The following is a 25,031-nucleotide window of genomic DNA, read 5'->3' on the forward strand; positions in this document are numbered from 1 at the left end:
CCAGGTCTGTGACACAGATAATGCAACCAAGGAAGAATACTACATAGAATGACAATTGATGCATTATTGTTAACAGGTTTAATGTTTTTAAATGCATGGTCTCATTACAGAAAAGCATATGGGCTATCCCAACACGTGTAAATGGCTGGATGCCTGCCCTTTGATGTCTAGATTGTTTAGGGAAATTTGAAATAATACCCATAACTTTCGTTCCCAGTATACCAAACTTGTACATTTAAGGCCTGAAAATGAGTGCTACTTAGTGTGATCTGATACAAATGAAGTCAGAGTGTGTATTAACTTTAAAAGTTACATACAGAAGAGAGCATTTTGGCAGGTTCCACTTGTTGTGTAGGAGAAGGAAAAAACTGCAAGTTCTCTCTTCTATATGTTTCTTTTAAAGTCACTGGAGTTCTGGCTTCCTTTGTATCAAGCCACAGTAACCACCTTACAATGGTCTCCTTTTGTCCCATTTTATCCTCACTGCAACCCTGTGGGGTAGGTTAAGCCGACGGTGTATGATCGATTGGCCCAAGATCACCCAGCAGGCATCCCTGGCAGAGTGGAGATTCCAACCGGGATCTCCCAGATCCTAGTCTAACACCATGCTTCTGCAATGAAAGGCACTTGGCCTCCTTTTAGGGCTGTAGCCTGTACATCTCTCAGAATTACTACTGATCTCCAGTTGACAGAGAGAGATCAGTTCTCCTGGAGAAAATGGCTCCTTTACAGGGTGGACTTTCTGGCATTATACCCTGCTGAGGTCCCTCCCTTCCCCAGGTTCCACCTCCAATTTTCCAGGAATTTTCCCAACCAGGGTTGGCAACTCTTGCTCCTTTGCACCGGGTTCCCCTAGAAGTGACAGGGCTGTTGTGCCTTGAACTGCTGCCTGACAGGTTTACAAGCTGAGTTAGGGTTGCCGGCCTCCAGGTGGGGCCTGGAAATCTCCTGGAATTACAACTGATCTCCAGGCAATGGAGATTAATTCACCTGGAGAAAATGGCTACTTTGGGGGGTGGACTCTATGGAATTATGTCATGCCAAGGTCATTTCCCTCCCCAAACCCCACTTTCTCCAGGTTTCACCCCCCAGATCTCCAGGAATTTCCCAACTTGGAGCTGGCAACCCTACATTATACCCCTCCGAGGTCCCTCCCCTATTCAAACTCTGCCCTCTCTAGGTTCCAACCCCCCCCCCCAAATCTCCAGGAATTTTCCCGGGTTGCCAGGTCTGGGCTGGGAAATTCCTGGAAATTTAGGGGGTGGAATATAGGGAGGGCAGGGTTTGGGGAGAGGAAAAAACTCAGCAGGGTATAATGCCTGAGTTTACTCCAAGGTAGCCATTTTCTCCAGGGGAACTGATCTCTGTTGCCTGGAGATCTGCTGTAATTCCGGGAGATCTCCAGCCATCACCTGAAGGTTAGCAACCCAATGCAAGAAGTTTTAATTTATTTTCCCCACCTGTCAGGTGGTTGTGAAAACACAAAAGAGAAAGGGAATCTGAAGAAAAGAGGCTGAAAAAGCACTGCCTTCTTAAAGCAGGTCATAGATCCAGAGGAGTTAGCTGTGTTACTCTGTAGTTGCAAAATGGTAAGTCCAGTAGCACCTTTAAGACTGACCAACTTTATTGTAGCATAAGCTTTCGAAGAACCACAACTCTCTGCCTCAGATGCATCTGTAACATAAGCTTTCGAGAACCACAGCGCTCTTTGTCAGATGCATCTGTAGCATAAGCTTTCGAGAACCACAGCTGTCTGCCTCAGATGCATCTGTAACATAAGCTTTCGAGAACCACAGCGTTCTTCGTCAGATGCATCTGTAGCATAAGCTTTCAAGAACCACAGCACTCTGGAAAATATTGGAGATAAGGATTTTACCATTTAAAGTGAAGTTTTAATTATTGTTAAGTATAAGTTTTGAATAGATATGAATTTAATGGATATAATTTAGTTTATTAGGGAAATATGAGATAATAATATATAAATGGAATAGATAAGTAAGGAATAGAATAAGATAAGGGTTGGAAAGCTGTTGGAAGTCTGAGAAAAAGGGGGGAGGGAAAGGGTGGGGGAAAATTGATATTTAGGTTTTTTTAAAAAAGGTGATTTGTAATATGTACTCACCTAATAAAAAACTTTAAAAAAAAAGAACCACAGCACTCTGCATCAGATGCATCTGTAGCATAGCTTTCGAGAACCACAGCGCTCTTTGTCAGATGCATCTGTAGCATAAGCTTTCAAGAACCACAGCTCTCTGCCTCAGATGCCTCTGTAGCATAAGCTTTCGAGAACCACAGCTCTCTGCCTCAGATGCCTCTGTAGCATAAGCTTTCAAGAACCACAGCTCTCTGCCTCAGATGCATCTGATGATGCATCTGTAGCGTAAGCTTTTGAGAACCACAGCTCTCTGCGTCAGATGCATCTGTAGCATAAGCTTTCGAGAACCACAGCTCTCTTCGTCAGATGAGAGCTTCTGCTACAATAAAGTTGGTTAGTCTTAAAGGTGCTACCATTCAGAAAACCAGGGCGGCTTCCTTGGACCCCCCCTTGAGGCAAAGGCGCACTGCAACCCGTCAGGCTTTAGGGCCTTGTCGCTGGTGCGAAGCCGAGGAGGGCTCCGGCTCTGCCCGCATCCGAAGCCGGAGCCAGCAGCCGGGCAGCCGCCGCAGGAGGTGGAGCCCGGCGAGCATCACAACAGAGGCGCGTTGCTGGGGGGTGCGAAGAAGCGCCCCCCCCCCCGCGGCACCTGCCTCCCCCCGCCTTGCCCGAGGGGCTGTGCCGGCGCGTCGCCTCAGGCCGCGTCTCTATGCCTCCCCCTCGGTTGCTGGGCTGAGGGGTCGGAAGCGATCCGGGCGCCATGGAGCACATCCGAATGCCCAAGGTGAGCGCCGAGGAGGGAAGCGACGGCGCCTGGCGGAGCAGGGGAAAGATGGATGTGGCGGGACTTTGAGGTGTTCGTGGGGGGGAAGGGTCTCCCCTGAGGGGCAGGGCTGGATGGATGTATCCCTGTCTGCAAAATTCATAGAAATAGAAAGAGAGATGTTTATGAAGCCATTGATTTAATTCATCCCCCCCCCCCACTTGCTTTTATGTGACAATTAAGTGGGGGCAGTCTTCTTCACATTGTTAGGAATGGCATTATGCTTACTCATCCATTGCTGGAAATAATGCAGCATCCTCTCAGAGAGTGGGGTACAGGTGGCATTTCTAGCCCCCCCTGCTTAATTGCATGCTGCAATTTTACTGATGGGAAATGTAGCTAGAGAGAAACCCCCCCCCCCCATTAGTTAGGGGAAAAAACACCCCGGCCCTCTACAGTACATGGCGAATACGATATATTTTCCACGCAAAGACTATAGTGAATTGCATGGGAGTGATAAAGTTAATTTAGTTGCTTGTGGATATTTTTGTATTTACATGCTAGGAAATGTGTGTTGTTTAGACTGATTCTGAAATATCTGTGGCGATTATTATTCATCATGATAACGGGGGCTTAAAGTAATGGCTTCTGGTGCATCTTACGCTGGGCTTCTAGCTCCTCGACCGGAAACGATGATGCAGGATCTCTTTTGAAGGTTTAGCCGTTTTCTTTTTTTTGAAACGCTTATTCTGGTATTTGTGGGTAGCACTTAGTAAGAATTGTGGACCTATTCCTACATCATATCAACAATAATAAGAATATGGAAGGTGAAAACATTTAAAGGTTTAGTAAAGAGAAGCAAAATGTTTTTTAAAATAGATATAGACAGAGTTGTAAAAATTCTGGCATCTATATGTTTTCTGGGTGAACAGAAAATCTGCTATTTTGTGTTGAATTGGACAGCTAGCAATTCTCAGATTTCATGTAATAAGTTCCTAGCCCTCATTCTTGATTGTTTTTAAACCTGGAAATGTTCCTTCGAGTTTTTATCTCTTGTCATTATTATCTCTTTCTTATCAAACATTTCATCACTAATTGCCAACCTGGATCATACGAGCAAAATAAAAACATAAGTATCTGTTCGGCTTTTGAATTTGCTAAGAATACATGTAATTCTTTCTGGGAAAATGTGTTCAAATCATTTAGTTCTGGGACTGTTACACAATTTGCTGTCTACAGTGATATGTGCTGGTAGTTAGCAGGCCACATGCAGGCAAACACACTGGCCAAAATGGTGGAATGTGACCAGTAATAAGGACCGAGTTTCAAAACCAGCTAGTGCGTGCATCCTGCTGAGGTATGCAGAGGACAGCACCTAGTAAAACAAAGAAGTAGAGTAGAAGGCCCAGACTTCTTTTCCTTTATCATACTATTTTGATTCATGGTTAGAGATTGTAGGATGGTATATCTGATCTAGTAGGCCCTTAGGTAGGAGCCATGAGTTGTTAATCAGCCCCCGTTGAGTTCAGGAGTTTGGGCTTCCTATAGAGATGATCAGGGCTTTTTTTCTGGGAAAAGAGGTGGCGGAACTCAGTGGGTTGCCCTCAGAGAAAATGGTCACATGGCTAGTGGCCCCGCCCCCTGATCTCCAGACAGAGGGGAGTTTAGATCGCCCTCCGCACCGCTGAGCGGTGCGGAGGGCGATCTAAACTCCCCTCTGTCTGGAGATCAGGGGGCGGGGCCACTAGCCATGTGACCATTTTCAAGAGGTTCCAGAACTCCGTTCCCCCGTGTTCCCCCTGAAAAAAAGCCCTGGAGATTATGACGACCCCAGAAAAAGCTACTGTCAAGTCAGCAGAGGTCGCTTCTCCAGCAGGATCTCTCACTTTCTTTGAGAGGGAAAAAGGGGCTTGAAGCTTTGACTGTCCACATCACCCACAAAAGCAAGCTCCTGCACTTAACAAACACAACCCGTCAGCATCACCTGCTTCAACCAGTGTCCTTGGGCAACGCCCACTGCACCTTTACTGAAAGGTTAAGCCCTGAGACAGCGAGACCACTAGCATTCCCAGTGAGGCAGACTGCCATACTCCTAGCCCAGAACATTTTATTTATGTCATTTATAGTCCGCCTTTCTCACTGAGACTCAAGGCGGATTACATAGTGCGAGATGAGTACAGTCAATATCCGGGACATTTCCATAAACAATACCATAGGATAAATAAACACGAGTTTACTTAACAAGAATCCAATACAGAATTGAAGAAATGCTGAAACAGAGCATAAGCAAGTCTAGGATTGACATTAAATAATGTAGAACTACGCGGTAGGATCATACTTGAAGAGCAAGCAGCACACGGGAGCCCTCCTATCTGAGTAAAAAAGCCTTTTTGACTAATTTGGTTTGGCATCGTTTGTGGAAAGCCAGGAGGGTGGGGCTCTCCTCAGGCAGGCCGTTCCACAAAGTAGGGGCCACCACAGAGCATGCCCGTACCCCAGCAGGATTAGCCCCAGCAGGAAAGCCTCTGGTTTCATTTGTATATTAGTCTTGAAAATCTTCTGGATAATTACATGTATTTGTTTCCAAAGTTTTTAAGCAACATTACATATCCTACTATATAAAAGAATAAGTGTATTCCAGACGATTCACTTCCTACCCTGGTGTGCCACTAAAGGGCGCTGTTGCGGCAGGAAAACCAGGCCGGAATGAGGGGCAGAGCAGGTGGCAATGCCCACTCCCACCTTCACTTGGCTGGAATCAAGAGTGGAGCAGGTGGCAATGTCCATCCCCTGCCTTCACCCGTCTGGAATCAAGAGCGGAGCAGGTGGCAATGTCCGTCCCCTGCCTTCACCTGGCTGGAATCAAGAGTGGAGCAGGTGGCAATGTCCGTCCCCTGCCTTCACCTGGCTGGAATCAAGAGTGGAGCAGGTGGCAATGTCCGTCCCCTGCCTTCACCTGGCAGGGATCAGGCGCCATCACTTCCCTGGGACCAGATTAGAGTCCAAAACTTGCAAGCTGCTCTCATTTTCAGCTGTGCCAGCCAGCCAACTCCTCCCCACTTTTTGATGCTGGCTCCTTTTACCCATTTCCTCCTGGCTGTGTCAGGTCCAGTATGTTTCTAAACTGTACTGACTCCATTTTCTAATGCTTCTAGTGTTTAAGTGCTTTCTCCCCAGGTGCACCAGTTCCCAGGCAGCATTCCCACCAGAGGAGATTGTTGTGTCTAACCCAGTTCCACCAAGCATTGGCCTTGAAGGAGAGCAGCTTCCCAGGACTGAAAGATGTTGTTTTGAGAACTGTGGGGGGAGGCTGTTCCAGATGGGTATTGTTACTCTGTATCCTATGCTTGCTCTTCATTGGTAACAATGATCATGTACCATCCTGAGTCTCCTATTCAGGACAGTGGACTATAATGGACCTTTTCTGCAATAAAACTTCCTTTGCTAGACATTGGACTTATTCTTGCTTCTAAAGGGAATCTTGCAGAGAGTACCTTATCTAGCCACAGTCTGACATTTTGTTACCAATCATGTCTGAGTCGGGCCCAGCGGAATCCAAGGTTGTCCCGGACAGGGATTCTTTGTTCGAGCCGTATGTGTCTCCCGACAAACAACCCGTACAAGCCCAAGACTCCCAGGAGCTGGGAGCAGCCGGGAATGGAACCGAAGTCTCCACTTCCACCCCGCCTCTCATCGACCTCAGTGCTCGGGTCGAGACCGAAGCCGACCTCGGGGCAAGGCCGAAAGCGACCGCTCTCCCCTTGATTTCGGTACCCACCCCGTCGGAGTGGGGTGCCAGACCCAGAGAAACTAGAGAGCGTCGTGTAGGTGGGCTCCATCCTCGAGTTTCTATGGAAAGGCGCCGAAGCCTAGGAACCGTCCTGGAGCTAGACAGCAGCCAATCATGGAATTATTGGAACAGGACGCTCGAGCAGACGGAAGAGGACACGTCTCGCCGCGGCGCCCTGAGTTGGGATTACTCCGAACTTGCTCCGTGGAAAGAGCCAACGGAAGTCCCTGAACAAAGTTGGGAGCAGATACAAGGTCGCACCTATGCGGTGGATACCAGCATCTCGGCCGTAACGGGCATGGCCAAGGGGATCCTAGCCGCGAGATCGAGAGTCGTCCAAGGGGACCCTCCTCCTTGGGGCCCCTTGTCCCCGGTGAGTGCAACGAATGAAGCTTCCACGAGCGAACAACCGGGGGCGAGTCGTATGCAACAGTTAGAAGCTAAACTGATGGATATGGAAGAAAGTTTAGCTCGTGCCATCCATTTAATTTCGGCAATGGGAGCAGGGGAAAGATTATCCCCTGAAGAGATGGCGATACAGATAGCTACCCTTCAAAGTGTCATATCCTATCCGGTGGAGGATGCCCAACAGCAGCCGTCACCTACCGGCGAAGGGGGCACCTATCTGGGCGAATCGGGAGAGCAAACCGAGGAACTTCCCGAGCAGCAAGAAATTCCACCGAGAAGGGATGACTCGGTTGAGCCACCCGGAGAGACCCCCACCGAACAACCTAACCAGGAAGGGGATGCGCCCCCAGATGAGACTCCCGTGGAGAGGCCTACGGAAGGTGACGAAAAGCCAAGTGATACACCGGTGATACCCCCTCTTACTTCTCCTATAGCGGTCCGGCCGGACCAAGAGGGAGCCCCGCGTCAACCGCCAAACACTGTCCCCGTCGGCCAACCTACGGGAGAAGGTCCAATAGCGCCCAGAGGCCAGCCGCTGCTTCCTAGATTGACAACGCCCGGAGGGGCAAGCCCGCGCGGCCTTCCACCTACTCAACCCTCGCCGCTGCGGCCCCTCTTACCTCGACCGCAGCTCACACCGGTGCAGCAGCCTCAGGACCAGCCCGTCTTGCCACCCCCGAACCAACCGGGACGGCCTGCACCACTACGACCCCTCCGACCGCCTCCGCAGCGGCCGATCCCAAATCAACCACACCAACCTACTCCACCTCGACAGCCACCGCCAACGCCTCCGGTGTTACCCGCTAGACCGAGGATACCGCCACCTGCTCGCCCGCCATTGCAGCCGCCGGCCCAGCCAAGGCCAACCCCGCCAGCGCAACCACGACAACCTCCGCCCGCACCACCAGGTCAACCCCAGCCGGCACCGCCGGCTCGACCGCCGCCAGCACAGCCGGCACCGTTGCCCCTACCGAGGCCCCAGTTACCTCCGCCTGTGCCTCAGGGACAACTAGAAATGCCGATGGACTTTTACCCAGTGCCTGCTCCGAGACAAGACCTCCCGATGGGCTGGGTAAAGCTGGAAGCCACCTTCGATGGGGACCCCTCCAAACTGGGATTTTTCTTAGTACAAGTGGTACAGTTTTTCAACCGTTGGGGGCACCTATTCGGCAGCGAGGCCAGTCAAATCGAACATCTCGGATCTCGTCTACAGGGCAAGGCAGCAGACTGGTATGTAGGAATATACAATGTCGGGGCCCCAGAACTTGATACTCTCCAGGGGTTGGTGGATGCTATTCGAGCCCAATATGAAGACCCCTTAGAGGAAACTAGGGCCCGAACAGAACTGCAAGCCATCAAACAAGGCAGCATGACAGCAAGAGACTATGTTACAAAATTCCGACAATTAGCAGCCAAGTGCCCCAGGTGTGAGGAGTCCACCAAAATTATCCTGTTCAAACAAGGCCTTAACCCGAGACTTTTGGACAGAGCCCTCATGCAAGACAATCCCCCTACGCTGTTAGGGTGGATCCAACTTATTTGTGAAGTGGAGAATCGCATATTAGAAGTCCGTTTGGTTGAACAACAACAACAAACGGGACAAAGAAGACCATTAACCTTACAGAGGGCGGCACGGGGAACTAGCTACGCCACCCGTGGAGCGAGAGATGCTAGATGGCAACAAGGGCTGTGCCTGCATTGCGGACAGGCTGGTCACTTTGCAGCACAATGCCCTTACCGGCCTGTGCAAAGACCTCCGCTCCAACTACGCCGTCCAACTCCGGCTCAGTTTTCTGCGCCCCAACGCCCGACTCCAGCACCCCGGGCGAATAGAGGTCGCGGCACTTCCCAAAGGCCAGCCTCAGAGAGAGGGTTGGAAGCGGAAGAAGTCATGGAATATGATCCCGCTTCCCCAACCGCAGAAGTCAATCCAGAAAGTCCCCAGTCGGGAAACGAAATGGATCTGTCGTAAAAGGACCCAAACGACAGATCCACCAGAAGCCCGTCCCTGCACGGGACCGGCCACCTGGGTCCATTTTATTCATGCCAGTGACTCTACTTAACCCTGAGAGGAAGATGCACATTCGGGTGCAAGCCCTTATTGACTCGGGCTGCTCAAGAGACATTATCGCCCCTGCGTTAGTCAATGGACTAGTCCTACCAACCCGGGATTTACAAAATCCAGTAATCTTTGAACAAATGGATGGTACCAATATGAATCCTGTAACAACGGAGACCATCCCAGTAATCACGGGCATGGGGCAACATTGGGAGAAGAGGTCCTTTGTCATCAGCTCTACTGCCAAGTACCCGTTAATTCTAGGCAGTAGATGGCTATGTGATCACAACCCCTATATAGATTGGGCACAAGGATGTATTACCTTCAGTCACACCAACTGTAAAAATCACCGTTGGAATCAGAACTGGGGCGACGATCCAACGCATAAAGAAAAGGCCCTTCTCACCCAAGAAGAAGTCAGCCAAATACCCGAACCGTACTGGCCCTTTCTAAAGGCTTTCTCGGAGGAGGAAGCGGATACTCTACCCCCGCACAGACGTACGGATTGTGCGGTAGAAATTTTACCCGGAGCCTCACTGCCCAAAGGACGGCTCTATCCCATGAGTCTCCATGAACGTGAAGAGCTTCGAAAATTCATTGACACCAATCTCCAACGCGGATTCATACGCCCGGCCACCAGCCCCCACGCCGCTCCAGTCCTCTTCGTGAAAAAGAAGGATGGCGGACTCCGACTGTGTACTGATTTCCGAGGGTTAAATGCGGTATCCACAAACAACGCCTATCCTATACCGCTCATCCGAGACCTTCTCAACGTCGTGGCCCAAGGTAAGATCTTTACAAAATTAGATCTAAAAGATGCTTACTTCCACGTTCGTATTAAGGCAGGGGATGAGTGGAAAACGGCTTTTAATACGCCCCTCGGACAATATGAATACTTAGTTATGCCTTTTGGTTTGACGGGAGCCCCATCCGTATTCATGTCCATGATAAACGAAATTCTACACGAATTTCTGTACAAAGGGGTGGTGGTGTACCTTGATGATGTGTTAATTTACTCAGACAACGAGGAGGAACATATCCAAACCGTACAGAAAGTATTAGCCACCCTGATGGAAAATAATCTGCCCATCAAGTTGTCCAAATGTGAATTCCATAAAACCGAACTTACTTACCTCGGGTATTGTATCTCCCAAGAGGGTCTGAAAATGGATCCAGCCAAAATACAAGCGATCCAAGACTGGCAAACACCCACCACCCGTAAAGAACTGCAATCCTTCCTGGGTTTTGCCAACTTCTATAGGGATTTCATAGCAAACTTCGCCCAAATCACGCTCCCTTTAACAGACTTGCTAAAAACCAAAGATAAAGGGGACCAAGCTAAGAAACCATCTTCCAAACTGCTATGGACCCCCGATTGCCAGACGGCCTTTGAATATTTAAAAAAGCAATTTGTAACGGAACCCGTCCTCTCCCACCCCAACGAACAAACCCCTTTCATAGTGCAGGTCGACGCCAGCGATACAGCGATTGGGGGAGTTCTGCTGCAGAAGGGGGAGGATGGGAGGCTGCGGCCTTGCGCTTTCTTGTCTAAAAAGTTTTCGGAGGCGGAAAGAAATTGGAATGTGTGGGAGAAGGAGGCCTTTGCAGTAAAGGCAGCCCTCACTAACTGGAGACATTGGCTGGAGGGGGCGCGATACCCTTTCGAGGTCTGGACGGACCACAAGAATCTGGAGGCCCTCCGAAGCCCGCGCAGACTGAATGCTAAGCAATTGCGATGGGCGGAATTCTTTTCCAAATTCAACTTCACTCTAAACTATCTCCCGGGCAAAACTAACTTTTTAGCGGACGCCCTATCGCGCATGCCCCAACACAAGAGCAAGAGGGAGGAGACTGTCGACACTGTATTCTCACCTACGCAACTTGGGGGCGTGGTGACCACTCGCAGTCGGGCCAAGCTGCCCCTCCCGGCTAACCAAGAATGGAAATCGAAACTCAAAACTGAAGTAGAGAAGGAGGGGGATAGGGCTCCACGAAACAAACTAACCCAATCCCCACACGGGGATTGGCTAGCTGGGAGCAAATTTTATGTCCCAAACAGCCTCAGGCTGGAGATCTTACAGCGCTGTCATGACGCTCCCACTGCTGGACATTATGGGTATTTGAAAACTTTACACCTGATCCAGAGACAATTTTGGTGGCCGGGCATGCGCAAAGACATTTCCCAATACGTTAGTTCCTGCCCTATTTGCCTCAGCGCCAAAACCAGGAAAGGGAAGCCTCCGGGTCTCTTACAACCCTTGGAGACACCAAACAGACCCTGGGAAGTAATATCTATGGACTTTATCACTGATCTACCTATCTCTAAAGGACATAATAGTATCTTAGTTGTGGTAGATCTGTTCTCCAAGCAAGCTCATTTTATCCCTTGCACTGCTATACCCTCCGCTCGAAAACTAGCGGATTTGTTTCTAAAACACATTGTAAAATTACATTCCTTTCCGTCCAAGGTGATTTCGGATCGCGGCGGACAGTTCGTTGCCAACTTCTGGCGGGAGCTTTTGAAAATGTTGAATATTGAGCAAGGCATCAGTTCAAGCCACCACCCACAAACCGACGGGCAATCCGAAAAAACAAATCAAATATTAGAACAATTCCTTCGTTGTTACATCAATTTTCAGCAAGATAATTGGGTGGACCTCCTCCCTTTGGCCGAGTTCTCATATAACAACAGTGTACACGCTTCGACGGGAGAGGCCCCCTTCAAAATTGTCTACGGAGCCCACTTCAACCCCTTCCCGTTGGACGCACCCCCTCTCCATTCCTCAAAATTGCCAGATGTATCTTCATGGTGGGGGGAGGCGGCACAGCAATGGACTCTCATTAAAAAACACCTCGAAAAAGCCAAACTGGATTACAAAAAATACGCAGACCGCCATCGTGTGGCCGAATGGGAATTACAACCCGGAGATCATGTGTATATTTCCACAAAAAATCTGAAACTAGCTCAAACAAGCCGCAAACTCGCTCTAAAATTCCTAGGACCTTTTCCTGTGCGCAAGATAATAAATAAAGTGACTGTTGCTGTAACTTTGCCCAAGAACTTGCGCCATGTGCATGATACGTTCCATGTCAGTCTTCTGAAAAGAGCTCCCACCGACAACAAATGGCACGTCAAAGCTCCACCCATTCCAACTTTGATTGACGACCAAATACACTATGAGGTACAACAAATCTTGGACTCTAAGCTCAAACGAAACCAGCTTTTCTACCTCATTCGCTGGAAGGACTTTGATTCTGGTTACGATGAATGGGTGAACTCTGCACATGTTCATGCTCCTAGATTAACCAAAGCTTTTCATACTCGCTATCCATATAAGCCAGGGGGGGATCTATTTTAAGGGGGGCAGAATGTCAGGTCCAGTATGTTTCTAAACTGTACTGACTCCATTTTCTAATGCTTCTAGTGTTTAAGTGCTTTCTCCCCAGGTGCACCAGTTCCCAGGCAGCATTCCCACCAGAGGAGATTGTTGTGTCTAACCCAGTTCCACCAAGCATTGGCCTTGAAGGAGAGCAGCTTCCCAGGACTGAAAGATGTTGTTTTGAGAACTGTGGGGGGAGGCTGTTCCAGATGGGTATTGTTACTCTGTATCCTATGCTTGCTCTTCATTGGTAACAATGATCATGTACCATCCTGAGTCTCCTATTCAGGACAGTGGACTATAATGGACCTTTTCTGCAATAAAACTTCCTTTGCTAGACATTGGACTTATTCTTGCTTCTAAAGGGAATCTTGCAGAGAGTACCTTATCTAGCCACAGTCTGACAGGCTGCACCCAATTTCTGACTCCCCTAGCTTACTCCTTTCTCCCAAGGAGATACCAACACCAGAAGAGTCTTTATGCCAAGTAGTTGTGTCTGTCATTCCTCCCGTCTGCTTCTTAGTTACTCTTGGAGGCCTGCCTTATTCTTCTCTTTGCTCTGTGCTATGTTGTTACCCCTCTTGGCTTTTCCGTTTGGCAGTGATAATTGTTGCAGCACACTTCGACTTTCTGCTTCGCTTCTCTTTCGGCCCTCAAGGCAGCCAAAGGGAGGAAGTGCCCTGTGCAATTTGTTTTCTGCCTGTCTTTCCAGTTAGTAGCCGAGGAGGATGAGGCATTCTAGGGAAAAGACGATGTAACAAGAACAAGTTAATACATATAATGAACAGTGCAATAAAGTACAACCCTATTCCCTTTATAAAAACCATTCCATTATACTACAGCCCTACTCCCTTTATAAAGTTCTCTTCTGAACATTTTTATTTTCCATTCCATTCTTTGGAATGATTTAAGTGTGGGAGCCTTCCTGACCTCCTCAGGTATACCATTTCACAAAGGTGGGAGCTACCAAAAAGAATGCTTCGATATGGGCAGGTGTTGATCATACCCAGGGCTTTTTTTCAGCTGGAACATGGTGGAACGGAGTTCCGGAACCTCATGAAAATGGTCACATGGCTGGTGGCCCCGCCCCCTGATCTCCAAACAGAGGGGAGTTGAGATTGCCCTCTGCTCTGCTTGGCGGCATGGAGGGCAATCTAAACTCCCCTCTGTCTGGAGTTCAGGGGGCAGGGCCACTGGCCATGTTACCATTTTCTCCAAGGGCAACCCACTGAGTTCCACCACCTCTTTTCCCAGAAAAAAAGCCCTGATCATACGCATTTTCAGGATGGCATGTTCAGCGGACTTTGATCAAATGAATGAAGCTGTATTTGTAGAGCATAGCAGGAGAGGTGGTCCTGAAGATATGCATGCCCAAGGCCATGAAAGGCTTTGTAGGTGATAAACAGCACCTTGAAGAGAACTTGGTAACTGATTAGTTACCAATGGAGTGACTGTAGAATAGCTGTAACATGCTTACTCTACCAGGCTCCCAATAGTAACCAAAGTATGGCATTTTATACCATCTCTAAGTTTCTAAGACTGATCAAGATGGGTAGCTGTGTTAGAGCCAAGCTACAAGTGACAAATTACACTTGCCTGGCAAGCGAACAGACTCACGTGTATTCCTCCCTGTTCACTTGCCCTCCACTTGCAAGTGGAGGGCAAGTGAACAGGGAGGAATACACGCGAGTCTCTTCACTTGCCAGGCAAGTATAATTTGTCACTTGTAGCTTGGCTCTTAGTCTGTCTGTAGCAGTAGAAAAGAGTAGAAAAGAACCGTCTGCCTCCTTCCCCACAATTGGCAAAGAGGAGGGAGTTTTTCACCTACCTTGCACTGTCATAAGGGGAGAGGTCTGTCTGTAGCAGCAGAAAAGAACAGGAGTCCAGTAGCGCCTTTAAGACTAGCAAAATTTGTGGTAGGGTATGAGCTTTCATGAGCTGTGACTCATGAAAACTCATACCCTACCACAAATTTTGTTAAGTCTTATAGGCGCTACTGGACTCCTGTTCTTTTCTAAGACTGCTTTTGGTTTGGACATGAATTGCAATCTTACTTAGAGAAACTGATTTTGATGGTAATTTAATGATGACCTGTTACTGTACTTTAGAAAGTAAAATGCTTGGGGAAGCAGCCAAAAACTGGAACGACTCCTTAGTGACATAATTGGTTATTGCAAAAAATAACAGAGGAGGAAAGGGTGGGGGGACTCCCTAGATCCTCGCTGATTTGAAAATACATTGTGCTAATTTATAAAAGAGGGAGTCGATGATGGAAAAAAGCAGAATGACACCAAAGCTGTGGATGAGACCTTTCATTTGGATTACATGTGCTGTGTTAGACCTTCCATTTATATCAGTGCAACTACGCTTTGGCAGCCGAGCTACTTAATTTCATTTTCAGTGAACAGGCCAAATTCTTCCCTAGTGTACCATGTCTTCAGTGGAGTGATATCAAGAGTGCTTTGAATGTTGTTTAGCTTGTTAATGCAGCTTTCTGGAGTGGTTCAAATTGTTTTAACAATCTAGTTTTTCCATAGAACCGAAACCAATTTTTTTCTGTGTGTTGCAGGGAGAATTTAGGATATATTTGGAAACATTACATATGCTGGTATCAAAAATATTAGGACTGTGATGTTCTGCAGTTCAAAGATGACCCTGCTGAAAACTTGAATGTTTTCTCAATTATGAAACTGAGCTGAGACAAGCCCAGGGCTTTTTTTCAGCAGGAACGCAGTGGAACGGAGTTCCGGAACCTCTTGAAAATGGTCACATGGCTGGTGGCCCCGCCCCCTGATCTCCAGACAGAGGGGAGTTGAGATTGCCCTACGCGCCGCCAAGCGGCGCGGAGGGCCATCTCAACTCCCCTCTGTCTGGAGATCAGGGGGCGGGGCCACCAGCCATGTGACCATTTTCTCCAAGGGCAACCCACTGAGTTCCACCACCTCTTTCCCCAGAAAAAATGCCCTGGACAAGCCCAACCTCTGGGTCCACAAGACCTATACATTTGGAGTTGATTCTAAATTAATGGAGGTCACGGGATTACTTTTTGAAGTGTTTTAGGCAATGTGTTTAAGGAAGTGCAAGTGGCTCAACAGGAGATATTTCCGGATGGCACTGATTTTCTAGACCCAGTTCAGTCTGGCTTTCAGTGTGTTTTGGGACTGAGTGGTGTGTGGGAGGGGGGTACAACTATGTTGATGATTCTGGACTTCTCAGTGGCTTTGCTACATTGATCATAGTGTCCTTCTGGACTGACTGTTTTCAAAAGGTGCTCTATGGAATTGATGTTGCCGTTGTCCTCAGGGCTCCATTTTCTTCCTTCTACCGATTTGACTTCTTAATGAAAACTCTGGGAGAATTCCTCTGGAGACGTGGAGTAAAGTGTTATGAATTCGCAGATGATACATGGGCCGAATCCACATGGCTCAAGTTTGCCGCCATTTTCCCGCCATTTATGCGCTTCTCAGAGGGCTGTTCACATACTCTTACCTCATTCCCGCCATTCTATCGTATCTGTTGTGCTGCACCTCAGACGAGGTTGTCACGCTTTCAAATGCTTCTCTTGTGCAGTTCTCAATATGGATGTGAACAAATAGAAGCGGTTCACAAAGAGACCGCCCCCTCTTAACCACCCCCACTTCCTTGTTTGTTGCCTTTCTGGAACACCGCCCTTCTTTGCCAAGCAATTCTTATGGTCCCAACTCTGTCTGAGGCATGCTCGCACCCCCGTTCTTTTTATTTTTTAAAAGGGGGGGGGCATTCCTAGCGCTATTGTGCAGTCCCGTTCATGAAGATCACCCACAAGTGGTTTGGGAAGTGGCGTTGTAAAAAGTCTGTGGAGGCATCAAGGGGCGGGGGGGGGGGTTGCCATTTTTTTACAGTAAATAATGTTTCACTGCTGAAGGAGAGCCTAGGTAATTTCTGATAAGTGAACTGTGCCTGCAAAGGTCAACTCTTTGTGGTTTTTTTTAAAAAATTAAAATTATCGGTATAGCAAAAAATCGCTATCCTATAATTATAGTTGAGCGGTAACATTAACCAATCACAGGCATCAATGGGGGTGTGGCCCCACCATTGCAACTGAGCAGGAAATCGATATAGCGAAAATCTAGCATTAATTTTTTTAAAAAAGGCTACGTGATGTTGTCATCAGCGACAGCGGATCTAAACCCACTCCATATCGCACAATTCTCCCAGGGATGTGAACGGAGTATAGCACGATGCTGGCACAGTAAAAGAGGGGATGTGAACACAGACTGGGACATTGCGGGATAGAATCCAGCCCAATTATTGCGTATGAAAAGTGGAAGGTAGGGAAGTGTGGATTCGACCCTGGTATTCTTCCTTTTCATCTAATCGAGGAATAGTTGCAGATGCTTGGGACAGGTACCTGAAGTCAATCATGGGTCTATTGTAAGCTAAGCAAGTGAACCTCAGTTCAGATAAGATGGAGATTCTGGATCCAGAGGAGTTAGCCGTGTTAGTCTGTAGTAGCAAAATCAAAAAGAGTCCAGTAGCACCTTTAAGACTAACCAACTTTATTGTAGCATAAGCTTTTGAGAATCACAGTTCTCTTCGTCAGATGCATCTGACGAAGAGAACTGTGATTCTCAAAAGCTTATGCTACAATAAAATTGGTTAGTCTTAAAGGTGCTACTGGACTCTTTTTGATGGAGATTCTGTGTTTGTTGGATAGCTGGACTGTTTTAAGAGGTATTTAGCCACTTTTGGATGGGGTTGCTCTCTCCCTTAAAGACTAGGTTTGCAGCTTCCAGATCCAACACTGGACATCTCAGTATGAATACGAGAAGAATAATTCATGCTTCTTGATGAGACTTCCTGTGCTTCTGGGTGAATGCTAATTATAGCCTTTTTATATCGCTCCATCAAATGTTACAGCTTCAAAGGTTTGTATCTCGAGGGAAAAAATGTGAGTGTATATAGAATAACAGCTGTAAATCTGGAAAAAAACCATGTAGCTTCTGAAGCTTTCATAGATCAAACTACCACACAGTGTTCACTATAAATTGTTTCTTGGAAGTATTTTTTTAAAAATCATTGTAGAATGCATGTTACAGTGTACGAGGTGTGGGACAAGATGGTGTTCAATTTTCTAAATAGAAATTTGGATTTAACATACACTTCTTGAGCAGTAATTCATTTCCTTATCATTTATGTGAAGAAGTGCCACTATGGCATGAAGAAAGTCTCAGCTGGAAGATGGAAATCCAAGACCTAATTAGATCCATTTAACCCTCACAGATTTCAATGTAAATCTAGTAACTAAAAAAAACCCCTTTGCCCTTAAAATAAAAGTTTTGTTTGATGTTTTGTTAGACTGAATAAGGCAGACAAACAATCCACTGAGTGATCAGTTCCTGGGACTGCTACACACAGGCCATGAGCCAACCTGGCAGGTGATCAAACATCTATTGATGGTATCACACAGATCTTTTTTTCTGTGTGTGTGTAAAATAATGAGTTGGATCCAGCCACATTCCTGTTACTGAAAACAGAGATATTGTTTACTAATATGCAGGTGACAATGTCCTAAATGGACGAACAGTACAGTCCTAAGACCCCCTTGGTGCAGAGTGGTCAGCTGCAGTACTGCAGCCCAAGCTCTGCTCATGACCTGAGTTCGATCCCGGCGGAAGCCAGGTTCAGGTAGCCGGCTCAAGGTTGACTCAGCCTTCCATCCTTCTGAGGTTGGTAAAATGAGTACCCAGTTTCCAGGGGGTAAAGTGTAGATGACTGGGGAAGGCAATGGCAAACCACCCTGTAAAAAGTCTGCCAAGAAAACGTCGTGATGTGACGTCCCCCCATGGGTCAGTAATGACTCGGTGCTTGCACCTTTACCTTTACCTTTAATATGCAGGTGACAATGTCCTAAATGGATGAACAGTACAGTCCTAAGCATAGTTACAGTGGTTTTAGAAGGGTATAATCCTGCTTAGGAATGTACTGAAAGTTGTAGAACTCACTGCCCAAGCAAGTGCAATTGGTAGATATTCATCCCCAAAGTTGGTAGCATGGTTTTAATATTCATGGCAGATTCTGTTGTAGCTATGTACTTTTTAGCATCATAGTTTGGATCCTCCTGTTATTAATATAACTAGAACTATAGGAAAATAGCTGCTGAATTTGACCAAGAAACTCGTAGAAGCTGTCTTTGCAGTTGCACACAGAAACAGGGCTAGCCCAGCCCTAATAGCTAGACATGCCACAAAGGGACTCTAGAGGCCTAATAGAACAACCTTGGAGAGGAACATGAAACGGAGGAGTAACACAGTTGTATGGCCTTGTGTAGATTAGAAGAACTGAGTAACCCATATCAATTGATACAATATGCTGAGGCTCAGGTGTGAGAAACTTGTAATCACTAATTTTCCATAGACTTTAAGATAAAATGTAGCAAGAATGAACTAACAATTTTTATATACTTTAAAAAGATGTTTCAAATATCAATAACCAGGGCTTTTTTTCTGGGAAAAGAAGTGGTGGAACTCGGTGGGTTGCCAGCACAGGGGGCAACTCTTGGTGGGAGGTGGTGCCCCTGGTACCACATGTGCGTGCGCAAAGTGCATGCATGCTCCCAGGGCCAATAACATCACTTTGGGTCAGCTGGAACAAGGGGAGGAGTTTTTAAAAGTTTAAATTGCCCTCGGCAAAAATGGTCACATGGCTAGTGGCCCTGCCCCCTAATCTCCAGAGAGAGGGGAGTTTAGATTGCCCTCCAGGCTGCTCCAGCGGCATGGAGGGCAGTCTAAACTCCCCTCTGTCTGGAGATCAGGGGGCGGGGGCACCAGCCATGTGACCATTTTCAAGAGGTTCCGGAACTCCGTTCCTCCGCGTTCCCCCTGAAAAAAAGCCCTGTCAATAACCTTGTCTGTTGTTTGAAGTTATAAGAAAATTAGATAGCCAAGAAAGTGAACTCGTTGAAGCGGGACACTTAGTTATTATTAGGAAATGGTTTTAAAACCCTATAAATATGAGCTGAATTGCCCAAGAGCTTTTTCCTAGAAGGGCCTCCTTGCCTGCTTATTTTGGGGTAAGATACTTTTGTGGCCTCAGTAATTGCTCTCCTTTAATGATCTATGTGCTTATAATGGACGGTAGATCTATGTATTTATACTAGACGGTATGATATTCTGTTGATTGTGCTGATCTTCTGTAATAGGATTACTTGTGTACTTGAGAGCCAGTTTGGTGTAGTGGTTAAGAGCATGGGGCTCTAATCTGGAGAGCTGGGTTTGATTCCCCACTCCTCCGCTTGAAGCCAGCTGGGTGACCTTGGGTCAGTCCCAGCTCTCTCAGAGCTCTCTCAGCCCCACCCACCTCACAGGGTGTTTTGTTGTGGGGATAATAATGGCATACTTTGTAAACCGCTCTGAGTGGGCATTAAGTTGTCCTGAAGGGTGGTATATAAATTGAATGTTGTTATTATTATTACTATACCCAGTAATGAACCTACAATGTTATTTGTGGTGTACATCTTGCCGAGAGTTAAATGATTTGATGCAGCAAAGCTAACTAGATGCTTAGGGCTTCTTAAGTGCACACGTATATCTGAAGTCACCTGGTACATTCCCTCGGCTTTGCCGTCCATGCTAAGCACACTTAGTGCTGCAAATGATTGTACAAAAGAAAAAAGCTTTTTGTTGAGAAGACACTGGAAAGTAGGAAGGTTTATCTATTTCTGCTAAAATTGTGCTAAAGGGCAGCTTCAGTTTTCTGATGAGATTCCCTATGTTTCTGTTCCAAAACTGTAGAGTAGGATTACTCTGATGGAAACTCTTCTGCAGAGTTCTCACTCATTTTCCTCCTTTTTGCACTTTGGGCTAGAAATAACACTCATAATTGGTCTCTTCCCGCTCATAAATTTTCGCAGTTAGAAGCACGAGTCCAACCATGTGGGTTTGAGGTCATTTGAGGAAAAGGACAGCATGAATTTGTCTGTTGGATTGCAGCCGCATCCCAGCTGTGTTCCTTTTCCTCATCACTCATATCCTTGGCTATGGACCGATGAGTCCTCCCGCCACCTCTTTCTCCTAAAGTTAGTATCAATAGGGAATTTTCCACTAGTTTCACTCAGAAGTCTCAAGTAGCTGGATTTTTGGTTACTTTCATTAGATGTTTAAATCCTGTTTACCAGATGTATTATCCCATTTACTCAACCAGGTGGGTTGACCAACTGATTTTAGTCACTTTGTTGCCTGATGGCTGCCATCATGTCTTGAAACCACGAATTGTTTTTTATAAATAGTTCTGTTGTATTCCCTTTACTGAAACAGACTCTTATTTGCAAAAAAAATTCATATTCTCTTAGTTCCCCCACTCTAGCGGATGTCTTTTTCAGTCTTATTTTTAATTTAAATCACATTAACTTGGCTTCTCCTGCAATTCAGTTTGTGTATATCTCCGTCTGCCCGAGATTCTGATCAGAAAATGCATCTGACAAAATACCGGCTGTAGATTTCAAAAGCTCACGCTACAGTTAAAATCGAAACCACATTGATGGATTAAGCCACAGCGATTGTATTTATACTTGGTGAAAAGGTTAGCTTAAAACACAGTGGGGAAAACAATGGGGAATATGCAGGGCAATCTAAGTCTGTTCTGAATTTTCTTGGGGGGTCCTGTTTTGTGCCTCAAAGTGATATCTCAGAAGGTGTGATGTTGAAAAGAACAGTGCACTCGTACAAAACAGTTCTCTCTCTTGACAAAGATCTCTCAGTGAGAAGGAGGGCAATTCTGTTGCAAGGTGCATGTCGGACAGTCTCCTTTTAAGGTGGTGGTTTCCGTGTTAAATCAGGGCAAATGTTTTCACTTTGTTCATGTGCCCTTTCCTGACTGCCAAAATGAGGGCCTCTTGGGTGTGTTTGTGGGGAGGGATAAGCTCTTTTGTGAAAAGTAGATCCCTGTTTTGCTGAAAATGTGCAGACGGAATTCTGTCTGTTCTATTCTCCCTTTGTTGCGCATGTGCTCTGTTTCCATATTGTGCAATTCTGTTGCTCAGACAGGGGGTTGAAAGTTAAGGAGAGATCAATGCAGGAGCTGTCCATAGTAACAGGAACTCAGAATTGGGCAATTGGGGTCCTGCCGAGCTATGATCTCATTGACCATGACCCAACTGTATGGGCTTCTGAACCAACAGAAGAGTCTTACAGGTGTCCCCCCTTCCCATTGCTTGACAGGGAGCTCCCATCCTGAGCAGAGCTAGGTAACAGGATATCCTGGCTGGCAAGGTGTGCACTCCTTTTTCTGGTTCAGGCTTCTGCTTGGGCCAGCTGCTTTCTTTGTTCTTGGGCTTCCACAGAGAACTGGGGGGCGGTGTACAGGCAGACAGGTCCAACTGAGAGGTTCATTTTTCTTCATCACCATTGGTTCCTTAGGAAGAGCTACCAGAAGAGAGACAGAGATAAATTTAGTATGGCATATTCCGCGAAGATAGTTCCTTTTACTCCAGAATCTTTAGGGAGTCACAAAATTCTTTTCTGTATGATCATTGTTATTAACAGTGCTTTTTTTCTGGGAAAAGAGGTAGTAGAACTCAAGACCACATAATGACATCACTTTGGGTCAGCTGGAACAAGGGGGGAGTTTTTTAAAGTTTCAATTGCCCTTGGCAAAAATGGTCACATGGCTGGTGGCCCCGCCCCCTGATCTCCAGGCAGAGGGGAGTTTAGATTGCCCTCCACGCTGGAGCGGTGCGGAGGGCAATCTAAACTCCCCTCTGTCTGGAGATCAGGGGGCGAGGCCACCGGCCATGTGACCATTTTTAAGAGGTGCCGGAACTCCGTTCCCCCACGTTCCCCCTGAAAAGAAGCCCTGGTTATTAATAAGAATTTATGAGGATGAACAGAATTTGTATCTTTTTTCATTCAGAGTACTTCCCTTTGTAAGTATGGTATGTTTTGTGACCTCTGAGAGAAAAAGATCAATACTACCCTCCTGAAATCCATGACTGTGAAAATGAGGAAAGACTCAAAAAAGCTGTAGGCATTCAGTATTTTGAAACTAGACCCATTGTCACGACTGGCTCTTTTAAGAAGAAGAATATGCCATCGAATAATGACGACCCACTCGTGGCAATCCCTTCCACGGGGCATTCCAGGCATGAGATGAGCAGAGGTGGTTTGCCCTTGCCATCCTCCATGTAGCATCTCCAGTCTTCCTTGGTGGTCTCCCATCCAAGTACTGATCTTGGCTGACCCTGCTTAGATCTCAAGCCCTGATGAACTCGGGCCAAACTGGGCTAATTGGGCTGCTAACCCTTGCAATAAGCAATACATATATTTAAAGACAGATGATGTGTTGGCAGATCAAACAACATACAGATGACGCCATATGCTTCTGCTGCACTTATCTCTCTGTTCTGAAGTCAGCTCAAGTAAGGATTGGGCCCTTTCTTTACCCTACTATGACCTGTTTTTCTTAAATGACCTCCCAGCAAATATGTTCAGAAGGGCAGTGTTCAAGTTTATTCTCTGACTAAAAGTGCCTAACATCTGTTTGCAATTTTGCATCCTCTTTAATTTCTATTTTTGCCTCCCCACCCCGAAGCAATGCTGGGTTTAAAATAGCATTTTGGGATCCACTTTATTATACCATGTAAGGGGTTGCAATAAATTCCTTGGCTGTGCTTTTCTTTATGCTCCTTTTAGACTACAGCATCCAAGATCACTAGGACAAAATAAATTATGGTGTGCATACACAGTTTTAAATAAAAACTTTTGTAACTGGTTATTTATTGGGCAGGTTATCAATCTCTGAGGAGCTTGGCAGTCATTCATGTAAACTCTGATATCTCATCATCTGTAATATCATTATGTTCCCTGTTTGTAAGAAAGGACAGAGGTCTCAGTTTTGCAGATGAGAACTCTCTGGTGGATTTTCATATCTTACGATACTTGACTTTTGATTAATATGAAATTACTCTCCAGACAGGCATAAGCAGTTGCTATATGCTTGATTTTCATTTGCGTATCAATGCTATCCTAAGACCGCTTTCCTACTTGTAAGCCCCACTAAATAAAATGGGTCTTATCTAAGCAGATATGTTTAGGATTTCTCCCTGTGTGATATATCAGGTTACTGTTAATTGAAGGGTTACCCTTTGTCAGAATTGTCCCAGCATCTGTCATTCTAACCAAGTCTGATAAAATTACAACTGCTGGAGCCCATTATGGTAGGTTCATACAACAAATACTGACCATATGAAAATCCTGTATGTTGACTTACCTTTTCTTGTGTGGAAGTCCTGGCTACATAAATGTGCTCTAACTACTAGGTTGCTTTTTCCAAGTCTGTATCTTAGGTCAACTTTACCTATGATTATTTATTTATTATTTATTTAGAAATGTTCTATGCTGCTTTCCAGAGAACCTGCCTGGAATATTGAGTCTGTCTGTCTGTCTCTCTTTTTGTGACTAATATGATAGCATTAGGGCTGCAAGATGTCATTGACAGACTAGTCGACTAAAGCTTTATGTGACTAATCAGTGAGAGAAATTTGAATTGTTTGTGCGCATGTTTTGTATTGTCAAGTCGCTTTGAATTTTCCTGCTTTCTTCAACTTTTCCTTGCATTGTTTTTTCCCCCTGCCAAATCTTGTATTCTCATGATGTGGCCAAAGTACGATAGTGTAGTTATTTTAGCTTCTAGGAAGAATTCAGGCTTGATTTGATCTAGGATCCAGTTATTTGTCTTTTTGGCCATCCATGGTATCAGTAAAACTTGCCTTCAGCACCACATTTCAAATTAATCAATTTTCTTCCCGTCAGCTTTCTTTACTGTCCGACTTTCTCATCCATAATGAGGAATACTCTATATGAATCATCTTGATCTTCGTCTCCAATAACACTTGCTTACATAAGGATTTTTTCTGGTTTCTTCATGGCTGTGCTGATTTCTTGGTCGTGTTCTCCCATTTTGCTTCATGATTGAGTCTTGAAATGGAAAATCCTTCACAATTTCAATTTCTGTCTAAGCAATTGATAACAGTGGATATTGATAAGGATAATTTACTCCACCTGGTAAATTATAATCCAATTTCTTAGTTACATTTAAACTGGGGTAGCTGTAGGTTAAGAGTACACTTTTATGGTTTTATGGCTATTTTGTTTCTGGTGTGCTATGGTAAAACAGTAAAATTAAGATTGAAAGTCCATCTTTCAGGTTTTCTATTACATTCTAAGTCATCTTCCAGCAATATCTCAAAAAGTTATCTATAGTAAGGTTTTTATGGATATTCTGAGAGGAAAATTGGTACCTTAATACACATTATGTTAGAGTGTCCTCTTTATATTAGTCTTAGAAACAGGTTTTTAACTCAGTACCTAGATAATTTTTCAGCTCGGTCTCAGTATGAGTTAGTTTTACTCTTTTCATCTGATAAATCTTTGAATTTTATTGATTTAGTGTTATGTCAAGATGATACCATTCAACAGATGGGTTTTTGACAGCTCAAGACTTTTAGTCAAGGACGAGAAGCTTTAATCAGATTAAAAGAAAGGAATGATAATACGTAAATT

General features: G+C 45.9%; 1 protein-coding gene across 1 annotated transcript in view; it reads left to right on the forward strand.

The window, feature by feature from the left end:
• The first annotated feature begins 2,857 nt into the window (after nt 1–2,857).
• MTMR7 (myotubularin related protein 7) overlaps nt 2,858–25,031 on the forward strand; it is a 71,418-nt gene continuing 49,244 nt past the window's right edge. Inside the window, exon 1 of the mRNA XM_054990438.1 lies at nt 2,858–2,879. Within this exon, the coding sequence (XP_054846413.1) occupies nt 2,871–2,879 (9 nt within the window). The 5' untranslated portion in view covers nt 2,858–2,870. The remainder of the gene's footprint in view (nt 2,880–25,031) is intronic.

Source organism: Eublepharis macularius, chromosome 10 (genome assembly GCF_028583425.1).
Source record: "Eublepharis macularius isolate TG4126 chromosome 10, MPM_Emac_v1.0, whole genome shotgun sequence".
Lineage (NCBI taxonomy): Eukaryota > Metazoa > Chordata > Lepidosauria > Squamata > Eublepharidae > Eublepharis > Eublepharis macularius.